Source organism: Procambarus clarkii, chromosome 42, assembly GCF_040958095.1.
Source record: "Procambarus clarkii isolate CNS0578487 chromosome 42, FALCON_Pclarkii_2.0, whole genome shotgun sequence".
NCBI lineage: Eukaryota > Metazoa > Arthropoda > Malacostraca > Decapoda > Cambaridae > Procambarus > Procambarus clarkii.
The window spans coordinates 5,980,264-6,002,890 of NC_091191.1; the positions used below are offsets into that span (position 1 = coordinate 5,980,264).

Consider the following 22,627-nt stretch of genomic DNA (forward strand, 5'->3'; position numbering starts at 1 on the left):
ATGAGCCAAAAATGATTCTAAACCATCTGATTAACCTGGGAAATGGTCATCTGGATAGTTTGACAAGAAATGAGAGTACAGTTTTGATAAGGTAATGATTGTATCTGGAGGATCCAATCATTACTTTGTAAGGCCCTAAAATGATACATTTAACTCCAAGAGTCTTGGAGGGCCTAAGTCCACCAGAGGTCCCCAGATGTCACCTTGGCACACCATCACTGAAGCTCACTATGAGAAGGCCGATGGGAGAAACCTCACAGGCCACATGACTGGAGAATGATGGTCAAGCAATGAGATGCAACATGGGCAAGGTTTAGCATTAGCAATTCCTGGAGTTGGCTGCTATAAGGCACTTGTCCCATGATGGGGTGAACCAGTAACTCATTTCTGGTATGGCCATTCATCATTTTCATTCACATTCCTGAATTTACCAGCAAAATTTAGGAAGCTTTTGCTGTTGTCAAAAAAACACAGGCAGTATGCTAGTCAAAGCTTTAACTAGCAGGAAAATGAAGATGCAATAGAGATTTTAGGATGATTGAAAAAGGCATTCCCAGCAGTTACATTGGTTGCTTAGTACAACTATAGCAAAACAGCCTTTTTATATTTTGAATAGAGAAATCTTAGCCCCTGGCTGCCAGAAAATTTAGTTGACCTAAAGTAAGGAGTGTTAATGACAGTGTGGGATTGACAAATATATGCCTTGTTATAGAAATAAAATATAATGCCCAGTGTAAGGATGGCCTATGTAAAAAGCCAAGCATTTCCAAAAGCAAATCAACATTCCTCAACCATGTACTTATTCTGAAGGGTGGCATGGAATCCTCAAAAGCTACAATGGCATCACACATATTAAGGTAGCTGGTAAGTGGTAATATGACTGTTGCAGACTTGTATAGACGTCAAGTGGCTTCTACATTAGTCATTGCATGCAGCTCAAGGCCCACTCACCAGTTACATCACTTCCGAACACGTATCTGGATGTTAAAGACACACTCCAAACCTGTCTGCTATTGTGATCTGTCATATGATGATGTAGTCTACTTATGCCATTATATAGCACAGGAACTAATATTTCAAGTAACAATTTTAAACCTACTAAAGGAGAACAGCACTTGCTCTCAATTTTTTTTACATGGAAACCTGCCATTTATGTGACTCAATAGGAAAACTGTCAATCCATAATGTCAAAAAGAATGAATGTATAAAATGTTTTTAATTTTTATGAAATGCATTCAGGGTCAAGGCGACCGTTTAGTGTGCATTATGAAATCGACAATCTTACTTGCACTCGATTTGTCCCTTGGAACTTTGTATAGTCGTGTCTGTCGACTCTTTACATCACGATCTTTTATCAGCAATGAGACAAAATCTGCAACAGGTAGGTTATGCAAGCTAATGGAAAAAACTATTTTACTCTTTATATTAGACTTGTTGACCTTAGCTGACCATGGTGGGGCTGCTGAAAGGAATGTAATTGGATTACCATTGCTCCCACTTCTAGCCATTATCTTTAGTAATCTTACCATTTCACCACTTATCTACATTCAGTTTTTACTGCTCCTCCACTATTTATCTACTGTATTTACTTTCCCACTTTTAGATGCTGGCTGAGGCAATGACCGTGCTTTTCACTGTCACTGCACACCAGCAACACACTCCAGTTGTTTTGCATCCACAACAGCACAGATGCTGCAAAGCAAGTGATGAGACTGAGAACTATGATGTGCCACAAGAGGTTCTTGACAAGTTTCAGAAGTGGCTGCTGGAATTCAGTCCAAACAAGTGCAACTGATGAAGATGGGAAAGGGAGGACAGACGACTGGTATGAAACTTCCCACTAATGGATAGGCAACTAAAAATTAAACAAGACAAAGACTTAGCAGTGAATATAATCCAAATCCATGTGAAGAGAGTAATGTTGGTTGTATCTGGGAAGTTGATCAACACAAACAACATTTAAAAAATTCTATAGGAGGCGGCTCTCAAATGTGTGCGCGCGCGCACACACTGCAAGACCATTACTGAAGCCTCCAAAACCAATATAGAATTCACATTCCAAGAAGCACAAAATGAAATTGTAGAAAATAGAGGTTTGTAATTAAACTAGTACCAGAATTGAGGAAGAATGCTATAAGGACAGGTTAAGGGTACAATCTTTCAACCTTTGAAAACAAATGGTAATATGATCACTACAGGGAAGGTGGCGAGTGAAATAAATGGGCAAGAGGATATCAGTGGAAGTTGGATAGGGAGTAGAGTTGTGAAGATGTAAGGAAATCATAATACTGTATTTATATAAAAGTACTGTACACACATTTCATATTGTGGAAAATTCAGGCATAAAATGTATCCTACATGAAGTGGAACACATTGAAAGAAATTGTTTAAGTCATTTTAATCTACAATTTCCAAGAAAAAATATGGCAGAACTAGCCGAGGCAATAAGTGCACCAGGTACGTCTAAATGACCAAGTCTAAATTACTTAATTCTGGAATCAATTAAGTCCAAATACCATGGTTCCTCTATATATACTATTACATATCTATACAAACTAAATACTTCAAGCTATATTTTACTGAATATGTCTGATATGCCTAATGTCGCAATGTTCTGTCCATTCTCAAACTTTTTTTAACCTACCTATAATATTCACAAGGATTTTCATTAATGTGCTTACTGAACAACTTGCCACTACGCCTCTGTCACACAAATTCATCCTTTTTGCTCTATTTCTTAGTTTTAACTACACCAAAAAGTAATTAATTTTCCCTTACTATTTATTGAAAAATTTCAACTATTTTCACATTTGTAATAATTTCTCTTAATTTACAGGGTGCCCACCTTGCTTTGTTCCAAGGTCCCACTTCCATGGGCAACAAAGGCCAACCAGTCTACTAAAATATATAATGATATATAACCATTTGGTCACTACCAGATTATCAGTACATGTGGGAGAATATTCCTTCATACCACAACACAATACACAATACAATTTATGCACCAACTGTAACATTAAGACGATGGCATACTGGAATTTTTTATATCAATGTTCTCAAATACAAACATCAGGTATTCCTTAAATCAGGGTACAGAAACTGCAACAAGCTATATCAGAAGTTTGGAAGAAGTTTCAATTGCAGAGAAGAAAATATTCATTTTCACCAGTTTAGCACAGAACAGTATTAGTACTGTTAAGAAAAGGTATTGATTGGCAAAGGAAGAAAGGTAGATTGAAGTCTTTTGAAGGCACTGCAACATCTCTACATTACAACGCAATTAGCTAACATTATTATTTTACTTACCAGTAGTGAAGAAATGGCCATTGTTATGGATTTCCAACTTCCACTTGCCAAGTGGACGCTCACCCCACATATGGACGGTCAAGAATGGCCATGACTGTCAATGAAATTTAATTGAAGTATCCTCCAAAAGCAATCAATATTGGATTATACTGTATATTATGTTAAAACAGCCCATGAAAACTAGATAAATGGTTTTGACAAAAATGTAAAATTGTCTCACAAATTAATGACAAAAAAAAATACTAGTAAATATTAAACATAACATGCCAACCTTAAAACATTTTGACACAAAATAACTGAGCTCTAGTTGTACCTTTATTCATACCAATGGTTCCTAAAGTGGTCAGTATAGATCCTAAAGTGTCTAGAGAACTGTGCAGAGAAGTGACAATTGCATAAAAGTAAACAAAACTAATGGGGTCAAATACTTATATAATATCAATCCTATGTAAAACACAGATAGGGCAGAGCAAATTTTGTCATAATATAATAAGATTGAAAACTTATCTAATGATTAAAATATTTGAAGTAGAGGAAAGTCACATGATGAGCAAAGAAGTTATTATAAAAGCAATTAAAATCATAGAAATCATTTTGAAATTGTAATCTGAACTTATCCTAAGGTGTATTGCTCCAAGTAACACTCCAGTACTATGCCATATTGATGTGTTAAAATATCAGGCCCATCCACCTCAATAAGGTGGTAAACTTTAAAAGATATTTCAATTTTTTTATCTTCCACTGTTCTCCAGTTTAGCTTTATGCACAGTATATAGAAATGGCAAAAATTATACATTATTTATTGAATTGGGGGGGGGGGTTGATAAAGTTTTAAAAATCTTGTGAGGGTGACATTTAAAATGCTTAGGAAACCTGATTTAAACTATTGTATATCAATGCAATCATAATCCATCTGAAATATTCCCCCCCTCCTTTAAAAGTAGCAGCATATCTGCTACTTTTAAAGGTCGATCTGCTACGACACTCCACCCTAACAGTTCAAGATGAACAGTACATTGGATTGCCAACTCACATGGAAGCCAGAGCGAGAATTGTCATGGGGTCGCTGAGCAAGCAAAGTAGATTTTGTACCAGCGGGAGAAGACAAATAGATTTCTATATCACCTCGACGATCAGCTGTTAATGAGACCTGCAAAGAATAATTATTTCCTTCCATTCATTTTTGCCAGTACTTTTGCTTCCACAAAATGTATAGTGCTAAGTATAATCATATATACATATTTGACATTGTTTAAGTTACCTTAGCTTGAACATGTTCCAAATAGCTAACTCCCGGACAATCTGTGACATCTAACTCCAAAGTGACGAAGCTCTTTTGTGGAATTAATCTGTAGACAAAGATTATTATTAATGTATCTACTGTATCTGTAACAATAATCTACTTCTGTTTAAGGTAAAATGTACTAAAAGTAATTTAAGGAAAATTTAATACTGTGTGCAAACATCTCCCAAATTGTATGACAATCTGGAGTAGCTCCACAAACTACTTCCATGTTTCAAATTCAAGCAATGAATGACCAGTACAGTACAGTATTATCCCTGAAAGTAAGGCTATCATATGTTGATTTACTGGGTAATGTATTACCATATGTTTATTAAACACATGTACATAAAGAGTGTTAAACGATCTTGGAAACTTCGAAGGTGAACACTTGAGTGCTCAGCGTACTACAGTTTCAGCGTCGACAGATGGCCCAAAGTGCCTCCCCCCCCCCCTATCCCCCCACAATCTTTCACACCTCATCCAACAAGTAAAGAAGTGGATACTGTATTCCTATTTTTTTTTTTTTTTCATTTTACATCAAATTAAAAATTTTAGGTTAACAATTTTTGACAAAATACCTTTTTGTGCATAGGCTGATATGCGTTTAAATCCACTGCCGTAAATTGAGTTATTACAGGCGAAACTATGCATCATAGCATCCCAGTCCAAGGAAGGAAACAAATGATAATGTTCGTAAAACAACCAAAACAAGCTAGACGTAAAGCCATGACCTAGGGCATACCAGCTGGTCCTGGTGTTGCTAAATCAAACTTATAAATGGAAGCATGTAACCAAGTATGCAAAAAAGCAAACACTAATGAAAGTACAGTAAACCTAAGTGATAAGTGCTAAGAAAATTATCCAGAAAAATCACGGTAAACAAAACAAAAAATTATCTTCCAATCGAGACATCTGGTAGAAAATGAACTTCTTCAAACTTCCTAAATATTCACTTTCAGATAAATATATATAATTTGTACATTTTAATACTTACTTTTCAACATGTGGTGCATTAACCTCACATTTTCGTTGAGTTGGAACACTTGTCCAGTTTCTTGCTAGCTGAACCATGCCATAGGAATCCATGAGGCCATATCCAAACCTGTGTCAATTATAAAAGGTTCATTTTATGAACACAAATCTGAACACATATTAGTATTAGAATTAGCCAATTGCCAGCCATATCCGATTCCTTATTCTTGGCAACTTACGATTTCAAGAGTGTATCCAGTGTAGAATATTGTATACCAAAAGATACTTAAAATATTCTACTGTACCATCTTTGTGTTCAAAGAAATTTTAATGGGCACTTAAAATTCCCAATGAATTTCACACACTAACGGTCTGCATAAAATGTCGCTAATTTCTTGCATCGAACAGAAGCAGAAGGGGAAAAAAAAGGTAAAATACAAACAAAACTGAAATGCATGCAAATTGTAGGGGAAAATTTATTAATTTTGGTTACAAAGAACCAATTTATAATGCTGTAGAGTAATACAAGATGAAAATAATGAAGCAACACATCTAAGGTTATGGTAATAACCACAGAACCTCAAAGCTTCTTCTCCCTGATAGTTCAATAGTTTTTAATATTTAACATTTTACTGTAATACAAAGTAAAGAAGTACAATAAAAAAAAATGTCCCGATGTTGCCTCATCCAATGAAAATGGGAAATGAAGTAATGAAAATGTACATAACACTATGCCTACATTAAGGATTAGAATATAAAATGCACACTTATGTCTCTGAAGTCTTGTTTCACCCAAGGATTGACAAGTCGGTCACATTTATTAGTCTCCCATTTCACTATTAGAATTATATTATTATTGATAACAAGATACTGTGTATTAATAATAAAATTACACAAAATTCTAGTCTGTTCTTACCTATGTGAAACCTGACGTCCTACACCATTGGTCTGCCAATCTGGGGCTTCCAAATTTTCTGGTCTTGCAGTTCGTACTACTATATGCTGCATGTCACGCCACGTAATATCCCGATTGACCTTCGTAAATAGAGGTTATGCATTTTAAAACCAGAGTTCAGCCAAGAGAAATTATGTTATTTTGACCCAAGTCTGTATTAATACACAAATACCTGCTAAGTATGTCTTGCTCTAAATGAAAACAAGGATGCAAATTTATTCTTATGAACACTTACTACTGAAGTCATTGTTATTGATCAATAACATAAAAATCCCATATTAATGGTATAATGACATATGGATACATTATCTCATAGTTGGCCAGACTACCAACTAACACGATGTTCTGAACAGGGTGAGAATAGCTTAAGCTACCTCATCCCTTTGTGTGTATTTTACCTCAAACTTATTTCAATTTCAACCAGGAGGCCTGGTCAGAGACTGGGTTGTGGGGACATTGATTCCCAGTAATAATAACAGGTAGTCAATAGGTAGCTCGCCAAGTGGACAGAAAACGTAGTCTAAATATCCCTTAAGCAGCCGAGGAATTTACCATTAAATAGGATATTAAAATACACAACTGAAATGATTCTGGGAAGAAATTATTTCCTCAACACATACATAAAACTCCACGAGAAGCAAACAAACAAATCATAGATAGGCTATTATTTGTATAATGATACAAAACATGAAGTTTTATAGATACAGTATCATGAAAATTGAAATCAACTACAGTAATGTATAAACAAAATACCGTGGTCAAGTTTTCTTGCGTGTTCCTGCATAGGCAACTAAAGCCTAATTTAATACAATTCTAAAATAACGCGCACGAAATCATGCCAAAATACTAGTACAGATCTGTGTATAAAATTACCTGAAGAGCTAGAGCACAAATTGCTGCAGCCAAAGGAGCCGAGGCTGATGTTCCCGTGTGTGAAGATGTACAGGAGTGGTGAAGGTCAGTGGTAATGATTTGGCGCTCACCCAGTGATCCAGAACTATAAGTTGTGGCAAGAGTGGAGCTACAGGCCTCCGAGTACCATGGAACGCGACCTTTTTCTGTGGATTTAGTGACACCTTAAACATTGTATCAAGATATGAAAAATAAAAGTCACTCCACGATAACAACTATAGTACTTTGACATTCACTATTCTTTGGAATGCTATCAGTATTACCCAACATTAGCATTATGGACACAAATATCAAAAGATTCATTACTATTTAACCTTCTACTGGAAAAATAAGAAATATTGCTGGCAAAATGATTGAAGTTTTCAAAAATTAGTACAGCATTCTTATTGGAAGTATGAATCAGCCTGGATGCAACTGCTATGGAGGCCTGTAGGCCAGTGCAAGAAAGTCATACTAATTTAGTCGTCAGAAAACAAAGCTTCAGACCTCGGTATGGTTAAATCCCTTTGGATCTGGCCATGTCCTGGTTGGGAGATTGTGCAGATGGTTACCCCTCCCCAAAGGTGAGGCTTAGTTATGTCTAGCAAATTGTCTTCCCCCCCCCCCTCCCCAGCAATTAAAAAAATACAAATAGTTTAGCAAAGCTGTTTAGCAAAGCTACGTCAGAAAATCTCCCAGTACTAACAACATAAAATTTCCAAGTTTAAGAAGATTTGTTGCCGTCACTTACCCCCATTCTAGCTAAGTGTCCATTTTGCTACATTAATACATTGGGATCTTTCAGCAGCCTGCTCCATTTTCTCCACATTACCTTTGCAATATTTAATACTCATACTCCATCTTTTCCAAATGTTCCCTCCTTATGTATGTGTGATGTGTCAATTTTCTCACCTGTTTGAACTTGCCATGAACAATAAATTTTTCCACAACTAAACTTGCATTTCAATTTCTAACAAATGTTACAAGCACTAAAATAAGTGATAGGAAGGTTAAACAAGTACAGTACAGTACATGTATGTCGCTATTACAAATACAGTACTGTACCAACATTGTCAATACGTTTCTTAATAGAACTTTCAAAAATAAATTACTGAAAATTATAATTCAACATTTACTGCATTTGTATTAAGGAGTTATTTCACACCACTGCATCATACTTTTTCTTCCATACCTTACAGTAGCAACAATGACCTATCGACTAGCAAAACTATAGATATGCACAATAAACATCCAATATTATAAGTGCCTCTAAAGGCATTTAAATACAATTACAAATTATTTTGATCATTTTAAAATAGCTCATTTTAAAACTATGGAAGATAAAAAAAAAAAAATTTAGCCTTTAATACCTGTGGCTGAGGATATACTAAGTGTCCAAATAGAGTTGGTGTAGCCATCACAGTTACAATTATCTTGGTCTCTACCTCCATTGCCCGAGGCCCACACAAATATGGACCCTTTACCACCACGGCCCTGCAAATTAGAGTATCATGGCAACTGAAATGAATGGTGTCACAAGGTACAAAAAATTTAGGTCTGTACCTCCTTATACAGGAATGATTAGTTTTTCCTTTATTCATCTTTGATTATTAATAAAGTACTGTATGGTGTCTACAAATGTTAATCTCGTGCCTATGGAAAAAGGTGATTAATTTAAAGATTCATCTATATCATCTTCCAAAGAAAATCACAAATCTTGCAGCATTATTGTATAGGATGACCAGAAAACAAAGGAAATGTACAACTAAAATATGACAAGAAACAAAACTTGTTCAGCAATGGCAAGTTTGATGTGCGTACAGTAATTACTGTGTGAAATTATTAGATTTTTTAATCTTTTGTAATCATATGTATGCAATTCTAAATGAATGAATAAGAAAAAGTAGAAGGTATGCATCATGTTTGCTTTGAATGTGCAATTAACTTGAAATGGATATACCCTGTGTAAATCTAAAATTATGGATTTTCACATTAATTAAATTCTGATACAGTATTTATGTAAGCTACTCAAATTTAAATGACGACTTGCCCTTTATTTATATTTTGTATTTTTTAGGATTCGGGGAAAATGTTAACATGGGTGACAAAAATAGCAAACTTAATATAGTAGTTTGCACACACATTCTGGACATAATGCCACATGCTACTAAATTATTATAATTAACTTTAAATGATAAAGTCTCTCTTTTATTAGGTAACAATACCAAATGAATAGCCAATTGTTTGCCAAAAATGTCAAATCTTGATTAAAACATTTATTAGCAGAACCCAAGGCTCATTAGGTTCTCTAGGGGGGGAAGTGGAAAGCATTAATTCCCCTGAACCTTCATCTAAGGGTTAGGAATGCTGTGATGGAATTTACTTCTTATGGCACAGTTTAGGGTACAAGTATGAAATTCACGTTTGCAAGGGCGAAGTGAGCTGCTGTCTTTGGCATGGTTTTCAGTCTTTACTCCATAAAATTGAACATTAATAATAATGGAGGGTGATTCAAAGCCAAATATTTACATTACAGTTCTTGACATTAAGGGAGGATTGTTAACAAATGTAGATAAAAAATTAAACCAGGAATTTTTTGAATCCCATTATTAGATAACTACCATACCGTAGCTCGAAATATAGACCAGCCAATATCTAACCACATTAGTTGCCCTAGACAAGATTTTATAAATGTAATCAAAACAGAGTCCTACATTTCTGATTCCTTCCACAAATGCTCGTGTTGCCAACTGGCCTGGCCCATCAACAGTCTTGCCATCATCGTCAGGACCCCAGGAGGCAGAGTAGATATCTATGTGTTGCGGGTTGAGAGCCAAAGACCGCGCCTCAACTGCATCTGTAACATCTCCGTCCAACATTCGAACACCTGTTTGAAGAGACCAAGAGAGGGCTCAGCATGTTTTACCCAAGAGAATGACAAAACATTATCTCTCAACCTATCTACCTTCATACTTCTGGTGATTGATTGATTGATAAAGATTAAGCCACCCAAGAGGTGGCATGGGCATGAATAGCCCGTAAGGATACTTCTGGTTTCGTAATACTGTATATATAACCAATCAAGTGCATACTTACCGACACAGCCCCGCTCATGTGCCAGGTAAGTCCACTACGGGCTCACCATAGCCCGTGCTACTTGGAACTTGTTCCGAGTAGCTGAATCTATAACAACAACAACAACATACTTACCTCCAACTGATGCCTCAAAGGCAACACCAACAGCACAGATGGAGTTGTTAGCGCCAGCTGCCACCTCTCCAGCACAGCGCGTCCCGTGGCGGTTAGAGTCGACCAGGTCATAGCGAGGCATGGGATCTTGGTCATGACTATTGACGTCATAAGATGCATTGGGATCCTGCAACATTAAGTGCAACGTGACAATACATACTCAACATATATTTAGTTATCAGGGTGAAAGAAATTCTGCCCATATGTTTCCACTTCCACCAGGGATCGAACCCGAACTTCAGGACTACGAATCTGAAGCGCTGTCCACTCAGCTGTCAGGGAAGGGATGAAGATACTGTCATGGATGAACTGTGCAGGTGGACGAGGTAAGAGTTTGTGCATGCGGATGTATACAACTACAAGAAATCATGTTCTCACAGCCAACCATGTGACCAACTACCAAATTCACACTAAATTAAAAACTTAAGTTCTGCTGACTTACATAGTTCTTGATAAGGTCCGGATGGTCCTTTTCGAGACCGTCATCCAAGATGGTGACCACCACGCCCTTGCCCGTCACCCCCTCGGCCCACGCCGCCTGGACGTTCATGTCTAGAGACCCACCTCTGTTCTGTTAGGCAAAGGAAACCATCTCAGCAAGTAAGCCAATGACAACACCATCATTTAAAGCTTGGATTGTACCTATACCTGCTCGATGGGGTTCTGGGAGTTCTTCTACTCCATAAGCCCGGCCCGAGGCCAGGCTTGACTTGGTAGAGTTCGGTCCACCAGGCTGTTGCTTGGAGCGGCCCGCAGGGCCACATATCCACCACAGCCCGGTTGGTCCGGCACTCCTTGAAGAAAACTATCTAGTTTTCTCTCGAGTATGTCCACGGTTGTTCCGGCAATGTTTCTTATACTCGCTGGGAGTCTCAATACTTTACAGTAAAGCATAATGTATGGAGGAAACTTTGTGGGGGAGAATATAATGCAAAGTCAATGAGCAATTTTCCCCATTAATTTAAAAAAGAAAAATATTGGAATTAAACTAAACAAGCAGGAGACACTCCCGAACGTCAGTAAGAAGGAAACCAAAGTAGATGATACTTTAAAAAAAATGTCACACTTTATATAAAACACACTATTTTATATTTAAATCAACTTTCACTAAATGAAAAATCGCAGATTAGTGCAAAGCCCAAATTAAACAATTACAACCAAGCCAATCTAATAGGCCTATCCTGGATTCATCAAAAACTACAATGATATATCATACATATTTATTGTATAATGTTACTGCAGCATAATGACAAAAGTTTAAAAAAATATATATACTTATAAACCAATGGACTAAATACCAATTGCTCCTGGGGAATTTAAACGAGAATAATTGTCAAGCTCTCCAAAATTACCAAACACAGTAAATCGTCCACTTACCAGATACCACATCTGCGGCCACTTGGGATCGTCCATCCAGGTGGACCTGAAGGGCGTTGGCGGCCGGTCTAAAAAATCCCTTTTAACACGCCTCTTCACCACCTGTTGCTCCGCCCATCGGACCTGAAGCACCAGCAGGAGTCGGTCAGTCGCATAACGAGACCAGCACGTTTAACACACAGCCCCTCTCCACCACCACCAGTGTACGAGTTATACCTTCATTTCTAACTGTTCTACCTCAACCCTTTCAGTATCTATTGTACTCTGTAGATACCAAGTATTTTTATCGGTATATCTATCTATGGGGGATCCTAAAACTCTGCTGTTTACCTGGTTGATGGGGTTGTTCTACTCCCCAAGCCCGGCCCGAGGCCAGGCTTGACTTGTGAGAATTTGGTCCATTAGGCTGTTGCTGTTTATTTGATACAATATTATAAGATATGATACACTCGCTATACGCTGCACTTGACCCTCAATCATGACGGGGGAGGGCCCCAGAGTTGGTAACACGTATATCTTCTTTTGTTATAACCAGATGGAGACTCGGTATCACTGCTACCTTATTCACTCTTGTGTTGATATCCTCAGTGCACTCAGAGTCTGCCAGTGCAGACTACTTGTTACATGCCTCTGTATGACTAACCATCCTGTGTGATGGGGAATTTTGAGCACCACGTAGCTAGCTTTTTGACACGCTGTACTCCCCTTCATATAGCCTAGGGGTAGCTGCAGAAATGCAGATATATCTAATGTGTTGATAAAAAAAATTATTCGCCTCGCTCTTTTATGATTTACCTACGAATTTACTAATTATAAGGAGCAGAAATATCTTTAGACAGTGTAGCCATGCGTCTATAACAAAATAATCAGAACTGGTGATACATTTCTTCACGGGGGAAGAGGAAGGGTATACACCGGCGTACCCACAGCAAATAGGGCACTAGGCTGCCGGTTGCAGCAACGAGACTAGCAAAGACAAAGGTCGGGGAACGGAGACTAATAACGCTGGGAAAGGGAGGAAGTTGTGTAGGTGGGGAATTTTACGCCGGAAGGGCCGTGTAACCTGTTGGGCAAGAGGGTGGGTGGGATCACGGGGGGAGGGGGATAAGTTTGGACAGAGCAGCAGCACTGCCACCTCCAGGATAGGAAAAATACCAGTTCAAGGTTGCAACCAAGACGAGTCGATCTGGTTATCTTTTCACATCATGTGAAATAAAACGAAGTGTAGGTATGAGTACAAGTTGTGAGCCCTAATGCAACTGGTGGAACAACAAACACAGATTCAACAATGGGCGCCAGACTTGCTTGTCCAAACACCTTTGCGCTGTCCAAGACTTAGCTCCTAGCCTAGCTACTCCTCAGACCTTTGCTGCAAGAGATTACCGTTCTGAAGGACCTGCGTTTTTATTCGGTACCTCGCAAGACCATATGGCGATTTAAGTCAGTAATTGGTGTCAAAGATGGCCACCTGCTTCAGAATAACCCGACCTCTAAGATTAATAGGTTTAGGTCTTAGAATCACGAGTCTTTGGTAAATATATTGTAATATTAAAACTGCAATATTTGCTACAGAATTTCCAAGCATTTTGCCCTAAAGTGAAATAAGTGCTTTCAAGTCGTTAGATTAACAACCATAACATTTATGTCAAGACTTTGATTAATATAATATATACGGGATAGGGTGAGGGCCGTGGGTAAGGGATAGGTACTCACATGGGGCTCGGCCATAAGGTTATGGTGGTGGGTCTGGGATGGATCAGCTGAGCGCCGCGCCACTCTCCGGTGCCGTAATAGGTAAACATCATGGAATATCTGAAAGGAAAAGAATGACTTGAGATTCCACTTAGCTTTCACTAGTTCTTAACCTAAAGAGGTTCCCAACCTTCTAACACAAGTGGTGTCAATGTAAAGTCTGAACCATCAAACTCTAAACTTTACTAACCCACTTATCAACATAAATTAAAACCGCAAGAATATGCATCAGTATAACTTTAAATTAAATGCTATGTTGAAATCAAAGTTAAATACGTAGTACAGTCGGCTTCGTTCTCGAATCACAATCTAGAATTCCGGGTTCGAATCCTGGACGAGACAGAAATGGTTGGGGGCATTTCCTATCACCTAATTCGGCTGTTCACCTAGCAGGAAGTAGGAACACCCAGGAGTTCGTCAGCTTATTATGGGGTTGTATCCTGGTGAGGTCTGTAATTCGACCTCGGGGAGGAAGCGAGACCTCAATATAAGCCTAACGTGTATAAACACACTGGCTGCCTGTCCCCCGACACAATGAATTATATTATAATTTATAAATAAAAAAATAAACACCCAATTGAACAACGCTAAAGTTTAGAAAACGCCTTTTTCACTTCACATTTGTGATAATTAAATGATTATGATTTAAAGTACACAAGCAAACTATCACATTTTAATATATTTAACACACACACACGTCTTTAAATTAACAAAATGGGAAAACAAATAAAGAAAAAATGTTAGATACTGAATTTTTATTTTAGATATACGTTATGATGCAAAGAAAAATACTTAATACGGAAAGAAAATGAGCAGCGTGCCACCAGCCCGACCCACAGACACAGGAAACATTGCGGGGTATTTATGGAGGCTTTTGGTCAAGAGCATTAATGCTAATTTTAATGTTTTGTAATAATTAGGTTACATACATCACCAGTAACGAGTCTACCTTGGGGCCTTTACTTCACCATATTCACCTTTTATAATGCTACGTTCACAAAAGTGTCGTGCTTAATACTCTACGATGCAAATTATAAAGAAATAAGCAGTAAGCATATTTTGTCGGTGATTGCAGAGGATAGCGGCATTGTCATCAGTGTTAATTAACAACACCAGCAGGTTAAGAAACAACCACACCACCACTACCTACCTTGTGTGGCTTCCGGGGATCCACCACCCCGCGGTACGGTCTCCGACCAGGCCTCCCGGTTGGTCGTCTGGTCAACCAGGCTGGTGGACGCGGCTGCTCGCAGCCTGACGTAAGAATCACAGCCTGGTTTAACAGGTATTCTTTGGAGGCGTTTGTCGAGTTCTCGCTTGAAACACTAAGAGGTCAGCCAGTTATGTTCCTTACGTGTAGCGGGAGTGTGTTGAAAAGTCTTGGGCCTTTGATGTTGATAGAGTTCTCCCTCAGTACCTATTGCACCTCTGATTTTCAACAGGGGTATTCTACACATCCAGCCATGCCTCCTGGTCTCACATATGGTGGTATTTCTATGTGCAGGTTTGGAACCAGTCCCTCTAATATCTTCCACGTGTAGATTATTATGCACCTCTCGCCTGCGCTCTAGTGAATACAGATTTAGATCTTTTAATGTTCCAAAAATTAAGATGACAGTAGATTCTAGCGGTAAAAGATCTTTGCACGTTTTCTAGGTCAGCAATTACTCCGTCTCTGAATGGGACTTAGTGCAACAATATTCCACCCAAGAGAGCACTAGTGTCTTAAAACGTATCATCAGTGGTATGGCACCCCTTGTTTGGAAGGTCCTTGTTAACCAACCTGTCATTTTTCTTGCAGTCGTGAGTTATTTTATTGTGCTCTGTAAAGGTAAGGTCTTCTGACATTATTCCTAGATCCTTTACATTGCTTTTTCGTTCTATATTGAGATTTGAATCGGTTTTATATATGGTTTCCGTTCTTCAATTTTCATTTTTTCCATAGCGCAGGAGCTGGAACTTTTTTTCATTAATCATATGTGGCCCATTGAAAGACCTGATTTACATCAGATTGGAGGTTCGTCGTGTTCTCTATATTGTCTACTCGCATGAAAATCTTAAGTGTCATTTGCAAATAATGATAGTGCTGTAGTTTGTATCCTTGTGTATGTCTGATATTAGGACGAGAAAAAGTACCGGAGCAAGTACAGTACCTTGGGGGGGGGGGGGGCTGAGCTTTTGACAGTAGATGATCCGGATTTTAGTGTTGACTATTACACACTGCGTTCTGCTCTTTTAGGAAGTTGAAGATCCTACTCCCTACTTTGCCAGTAATTCCTTTTGCACGCATTTCGTGTGCAGTAACACCATGGTCACATACCACCACCACTAGCACCACCACCACCACTAGCACCACCACCACTATTACGCTTGCCGGGTGTGGGTTGAAAAAATGAGCGCGGCGCGCCAGTAACCGAGTGCGGCCAGCCCTTTAATTTCCGGGCGAAGCACATGACGCCTACGCTATTATCTCCTCCAGTGACCCCCACCACCACTACCATCACCCACTCCCCCACCCCCGTCCAACCCGTCCTCAGACCAAGTCCATTTCATCTAGCGGTCGACCCCAAAGACTCATTCGACAATTTTAACATGCTGGTCATTCAAAAAAGGAATTTTCTCAAATGTAAGTTATATTTTAGCATGTTGAGCATGTTTAAGCACTAGTTAGGTTAGGCGTTTAGATTCAGTTGGCGATTATTTGTAATACGTGGGTGAAGCATTTACAGCGTTGTGGTTCGGAGAAAAGTCGTCAGCGAAGCACTTGTTCCGGAAGTGTTCGAACGTCAGTAGTTGTGAGTCCTGTGTAAACCTTTAATCATTCATAAACAGATTTGGCGAGTGTATGGAATGGGCTTTGGGTCTTTGCTTGGAGGAAGGGAGGGAATTTTCAGGAGAAAGCGCTATACTATAACGACTATATAGCACTTGGAAGGGATCAAGATAAGGATTTGGGATTGGACGGGGGGAAAGGAATAGTGCCCAACCACTTGGACGGTCGGGGATTGAACGCCGACCTGCATGAAGCGACACCATCGTTCTACTGTCCAGCCCAAGTGGTTGGGTGTTAAAGACCTGAGTTAACGTGGTTTATTCTGAATCCTACACCCATTCTGTGGGCGGTGGCAGGATTATTAAATCCACAAAGATGTTCATTAACGGTATTCTCAATGTTCTCTAAGCCTAGTCATTTACAATTGCAGTGACCTACGTACAATTTTAATTTACCTCAAATTTGTGATAAAATTTCAATATTGCAGCTTTGTTTTGAACGTTAGAATAGCGAAGCTTTAACGCAATGGCCTTAACAGGATTAATAGGCGGAGCATGAGAACCTAGACCTTACTCCCCCGTAATCGCTAATAGATGTCTACGGGATCACCATAGCCCGTGCTACTTGGAACTTTGTTCCAGGTAGCGAATCTTTAACAACAACAACAACAAGCCAAGTACCATCATCATACGAGAGGAAAGAACACAGGTCCAGGGCGGCAGAAGTAAAGCTCTTGAGGGATAAGATAAAGATGAGTCAAGAGAGAAGGGAAAGAAAAAAAAAGATAGCAGGATAAGAGAGATTCGAGGGGAGGTCAAGGGGGGGGGGAGACACTCCCAAGACAATGGCACACAACGAAGCAATTATTAACCGATATATAAACTATTGAAATGTTCAGATCGTTAGCATATAACATTATCTTGTGTCGAGTGAATGAAGTTTGAAACATCACCTCGCTCGTTGTACTGACATTAGTTTAATGTTACTCCCCCCTCCCACACCCCCCCCCCCCCACACACACACACACACACACACACACACACACACCCACATACACCTGCCATGCATTTCAAACCTGTCACTGGAGAGCTGTGTGGCTAAACACGTTTGAGGTCATTACACACAACCCTTCACCAGATATTGGAGGCAGAGAATGGGAAGAACCTAACACTGATTAATAAATGAGAACGACAAACCATCCCTCCTTTGGAATACTATTACGGCCCTGCCATACACTACAGTCATTTAACTAGAGTAAAACAAGATGAAATTGTGTGCTGAACGAAGTTAAAATAAAAATAGTCAATTCTTTACAATACGATTGTTAAACTGAATTCGATTGTCAGAAGTAACAGTATCGAGAACATTTAAAATCTGTTTGTAAATGTGTGTAGCCAGGAAATTGTCACAAAATGGGTAGCTGGGTTGTGGGCCATTATACCAGCTCTGTTAATCCTACGTAATCCTCTTTAATCTATGATCAGCCGAGCTGCATCGACAATTTCTACCAACGAGTTGCACCCGTTAACAGCCTGCCAATCATGCCGCCAATAAAAGGTTTCAAGAGGAGAGAGACCTTGCAAAGGTTTACAAAATAAAACGCGACAACACTGACACGGGACCGAGAACTAAAGTCCGACTTCACCTTTGGGCAACCACCACAATACGGCGGCGATTTAGATATATGGCAACTTAACGCAGCCTCACAGGACAAAGCTAATGCACTGAATGTTGCAAAGGATGCATGAGTGTGCCAAGCAGCGGGTTAGCAAGCTGCAGTGCCTATGTGGAATTACGGCATGTTACTAACCTGCAATCAATCATCAGCTAACCAAACTGTCGGTCACGGAACTAAATAGAGGGCGACGGGAGACATCTCCCGTCACGCAGGGTGCAGTCGCACCTCCACAGATCTCCAGTATCATCTATTGATACTGGTAATGGCTCAAAAGGGCCACCACTTACGGGCTATTCATGCCCGTGCCACCTTTTGGGTGGCTTAATCTTCATCAATCTTTTAATAGATGGCGCGACAGTCTTAAAACACCCTCACAGGCGATCACAAGGTAAAGCCACTGGCATAGTAAGGGGGGGGGCGGGCACCGGGTGAGGCGCAGTATGAGGCGCAGTATGAGGCGCAGTATGAGGCGCAGTATGAGGCGCAGTATGAGGCGCAGTATGAGGCGCAGTACGAGACACAGTACGAGACACAGTATGAGACACCGAGTGTCCTGGCTAATGAAGGATAGAAGTAATGGAGAGGCAGGGAGGCAGTCTAGCCACACTTGAGCCTTAAGGCTCCAAACTCTGAAGAAGTTTGTTTGGACACCTGCCACACTAATTAGCTTCTCGGACTGCCGCCGGGGCGCGTGCGCGAAGGTGTAACAAAACACGCTGCCTCAAGAGAGTATCAAGAGAGTATCAAGAGAGTATCAAGAGAGTATCAAGAGAGTATCAAGAGAGTATCAAGAGAGTATCAAGAGAGTATCAAGAGAGTATCAAGAGAGTATCAAGAGAGTATCAAGAGAGTATCAAGAGAGTATCAAGAGAGTATCAAGAGAGTATCAAGAGAGTATCAAGAGAGTATCAAGAGAGTATCAAGAGAGTATCAAGAGAGTATCAAGAGAGTAGAGTATCAAGAGAGTATCAAGAGAGTATCAAGAGAGTATCAAGAGAGTATCAAGAGAGATACAACATACACACCACCTCGCAGAATGGTCTGCCATACATGGACACCACGTTGGTTGGCTAGGTTGACCAAGCCACTCACTAGAAGATGAAGGGACCACGACGTTTCGGTCCTAGCACTAGGTTGGCTGGCACTAGCATACAGCACGAGAATGGAGCAAATAATCTTGAGATCACGCCACCTCATACCGGCACGACTGAAAGGGGGGTCACATTCAGCAAGATAGTATAGACGAGTCTTAATATTCCATTAACCTAGTAAACATTTACAGGTTACACGGAGTGCTATGGTCTAGGAAAGTCGCCAAGTCTTAAAGCCATCATCCTAGGTAACGCTAGCAAAATCTATTGTCCAAAATTGTCACACTGAACTTTTTTTTTTTTTTTTTACGGAAGCATAGCTAGTACGGCCGACAGCCAGCCTGCTATCTTACTTCACTATACAACATTTTTACAACGTTTTCACCACCTGTGCCGTTCCTGCGTCATTATTACCATAAAAAAAATAGAACGAAAAAAAAGTCGTCGTTTTAAAGTCTACGGCGAGGGATTGCCGCGTTTAACTAACGCCTAACTTTACAATAATACTGCATTTGCAAGTTTAAATCAATTGTCACGCCAGTGTTGAAAACAGGAAGAAGGCAAATCAGTTTATGTAAAAACTGTCATACGAAATAATGGTAGTAAACAAATTATAAATTTAATAATGGAGGGGGGAGAGGGAGGGACCGATAAAAGAGGGGGGGGGGGGGGGGGGTGGAAGGGAAGAGAGTCGGTCGGCCGAGCGGACAGCACGCTGGGCTTGTGATCCTGTGGTCCCGGGTTCGATCCTGGGCGCCGGAGAGAAACTATGGGCAGAGTTTCTTTCACCCTATGCCCCTGTTACCTAGCAGTAAAATAAGTACCTGGGTGTTAGTCAGCTATCACGGGCTGCTTCCTGGGGGTGGAGGCCTGGTCGAGGACCGGGCCGCGGGGACAGGTAAAAAAAAAAAAAAAAAAAAAAAGCCCCGAAATCATCTCAAGATAACCTCAAGATAACCATAATCTCCTCACCAGCCTGCCGTAACACACTTTTCTTCACTATGAACCTACTCAAGGCACCCTGGAACCACAACCAGGTACACCAGGTACACCAGGCGTGTATCTAACCTGCATCGACCCATTCTCCTACCTTCCCAGACCGTCCATTGTTGGGTAAGAGACTCCACCACAAAACCCCGCGGTGCGCACTTTTCTTCTTATCATTGGTATTTAGCGCTCTTATCATTGGTATTTAGCGCTCTTATCATTGGTATTTAGCGCTCTTATCATTGGTATTTAGCGCTCTTATCATTGGTATTTAGCGCTCTTATCATTGGTATTTAGCGCTCTTATCATTGGTATTTAGCGCTCTTATCATTGGTATTTAGCGCTCTTATCATTGGTATTTAGCGCTCTTATCATTGGTATTTAGCGCACTCATAAATCCCCCACCCACCATATCACCCCCCCCCCACCCAAACTTGGATTGGATGATAGAGCGACAGTCTCACTTCATGCAAGTCAGCGTTCAATCCCCAACTGACCAAGTGGTCCAGAACACCATTCCTTTCCCCCCCCCCCCCGTCCCATCCCAAATCCTTATCCTGACCCCTTCCAAGTGCTATATAGCTTGGAACTTCCTCCTGATAATTACCTTACCCCCCCCCCCCCCACCCTTCAGCACTCTGTATTAACTCTAGTATTGGAAAACGCATTAACGCGTCAAGAAAACCGATAAATACCAAAAGGAAAGAACGAACGAAGAAAAACAGGCAGTAAAAAAAAAAAAATGTAGGAGGAAGATATTAAGCAGGAACAGCAGGACCAATGAGCGAACATGCCGACTGCCTCCATCAAACTTCAACTTTCTCACTCCTCACAATGGTACGACAAAGTTTGTAACATTCGCCACCCCGTAAACCCCTCAAAATTTTCCCCCAGTTTAGAGAGCGTGTCCGGCCTCACAGTGCAGTCCTGGAGAGGATCCTCAAAATCATATTTAGTCCTCTACAAAATTCATTGTAAATCACAGCCGGGCGCCGCCTCGCACGTACTGTCCGTCACCATAGAGTCGCTCCCGTCCCACTGTTATTTACTCCCGTCTCCGTCCCACCCGTCACACGGGGGCAGAGGGGACAACATGGAACACCCCCCCCCCCACATGGGCAACGTCACCCTGTCTTCATGTACACTGGTCAAGGCACAACCCCCTCAAGACACTAACTTCACGAGGTGGGTGGGTGGGGGGGGCAAGATAGCACAATAGGACACGACAGAAACCCGCCCACACAATGGGCAGAGTTTCTTTCACCCTATGCCCCTGTTACCTAGCAGTAAAATAGGTACCTGGGTGTTAGTCAGCTGTCACGGGCTGCTTCCTGGGGGTGGAGGCCTGGTCGAGGACCGGGCCGCGGGGACACTAAAGCCCCGAAATCATCTCAAGATAACTCAAAGATAACAAGACCGGGAGGTCGAACTTTAGCTCACGGAACCCCACTTTCTTTAGCCCACTCATGCCCCCATCCACCCTTCTCCCCTCATTTCATTGAATATAAAATACCTCAATATTCCCCCTCTAAATAAACTCTTCAATCTCAAAATCCTCAACCAACACCTCCAAAGTACACCTGATCAACCAGGCTGTGTTTAGTACATCAGGCTGCGAACAGCTGCGTTTATCAGCCTATCTGGCTTGACCACCAACCTGGAGGCCTTTAAACTCTAACTAGGCCTCAGAAACCGGGCCGCGGGGACAATGAACCTAACCAAAACAAGGTACGCTTGTACTATCCGAACACATTACATACATCACACAAACCTTCACCAGCTTGTGTCAAGTAGAGCCATTAGTGGACGAACAAGAGCTCAGTCATGTCACTTAGGATAATGCTAAAATTAAAACAGCAAAAATACTCAAAATACTCTGAACCCCTAATGAATCCCCTCTACTAGTACTGATAGATTCTATCCTACTAGCACATATAAATGTACTATACTAACTAGTATAGTTATCTTGAGATAATTTCGGGGCTTTTAGTGACCCCGCGGCCCGGTCCTCGACCAGGCCTCCACTCCCAGGAAGCAGCCCGTAACAGCTGACTAACACCCAGGTACCTATTTTACTGCTAGGTAACAGGGGCATAGGGTGAAAGAAACTCTGCCCATTGTTTCTCGCCGGTGCCTGGGATCGAACCCAGGACCACAGGATCACAAGTCCAGCGTGCTGTCCGCTCGGCCGACCAGCTCCTTTCCTTGTACTAGTAGTAAATACTAATACAAACAAACCCCAACAATCACTGTTTCAAACAGTGATGCCAACTAAACCCCCACACACAAGTGAGTAATCTTGCTCGGCCCG

The 22,627-nt window shown here is 40.6% G+C and overlaps 1 protein-coding gene across 5 annotated transcripts in view; it reads right to left on the bottom strand.

Annotated features, from left to right (window-relative positions):
* Positions 1-22,627, bottom strand: part of LOC123770315 (furin-like protease 1, isoforms 1/1-X/2) — a 348,389-nt gene that overhangs the window by 49,944 nt on the left and 275,818 nt on the right. For all 5 annotated transcript variants that reach the window (XM_069339858.1, XM_045762059.2, XM_045762058.2 and 2 more), the window contains exons 2-13: positions 13,749-13,847; positions 12,036-12,158; positions 11,101-11,229; positions 10,620-10,785; positions 10,124-10,296; positions 8,780-8,903; positions 7,392-7,576; positions 6,480-6,598; positions 5,586-5,693; positions 4,568-4,655; positions 4,340-4,456; positions 3,307-3,400 (exon numbers count right to left, since the gene is read on the bottom strand). In XM_069339858.1, the coding sequence (XP_069195959.1) occupies positions 3,307-3,400; positions 4,340-4,456; positions 4,568-4,655; positions 5,586-5,693; positions 6,480-6,598; positions 7,392-7,576; positions 8,780-8,903; positions 10,124-10,296; positions 10,620-10,785; positions 11,101-11,229; positions 12,036-12,158; positions 13,749-13,847 (1,525 nt within the window). The remainder of the gene's footprint in view (positions 1-3,306; positions 3,401-4,339; positions 4,457-4,567; positions 4,656-5,585; positions 5,694-6,479; positions 6,599-7,391; positions 7,577-8,779; positions 8,904-10,123; positions 10,297-10,619; positions 10,786-11,100; positions 11,230-12,035; positions 12,159-13,748; positions 13,848-22,627) is intronic.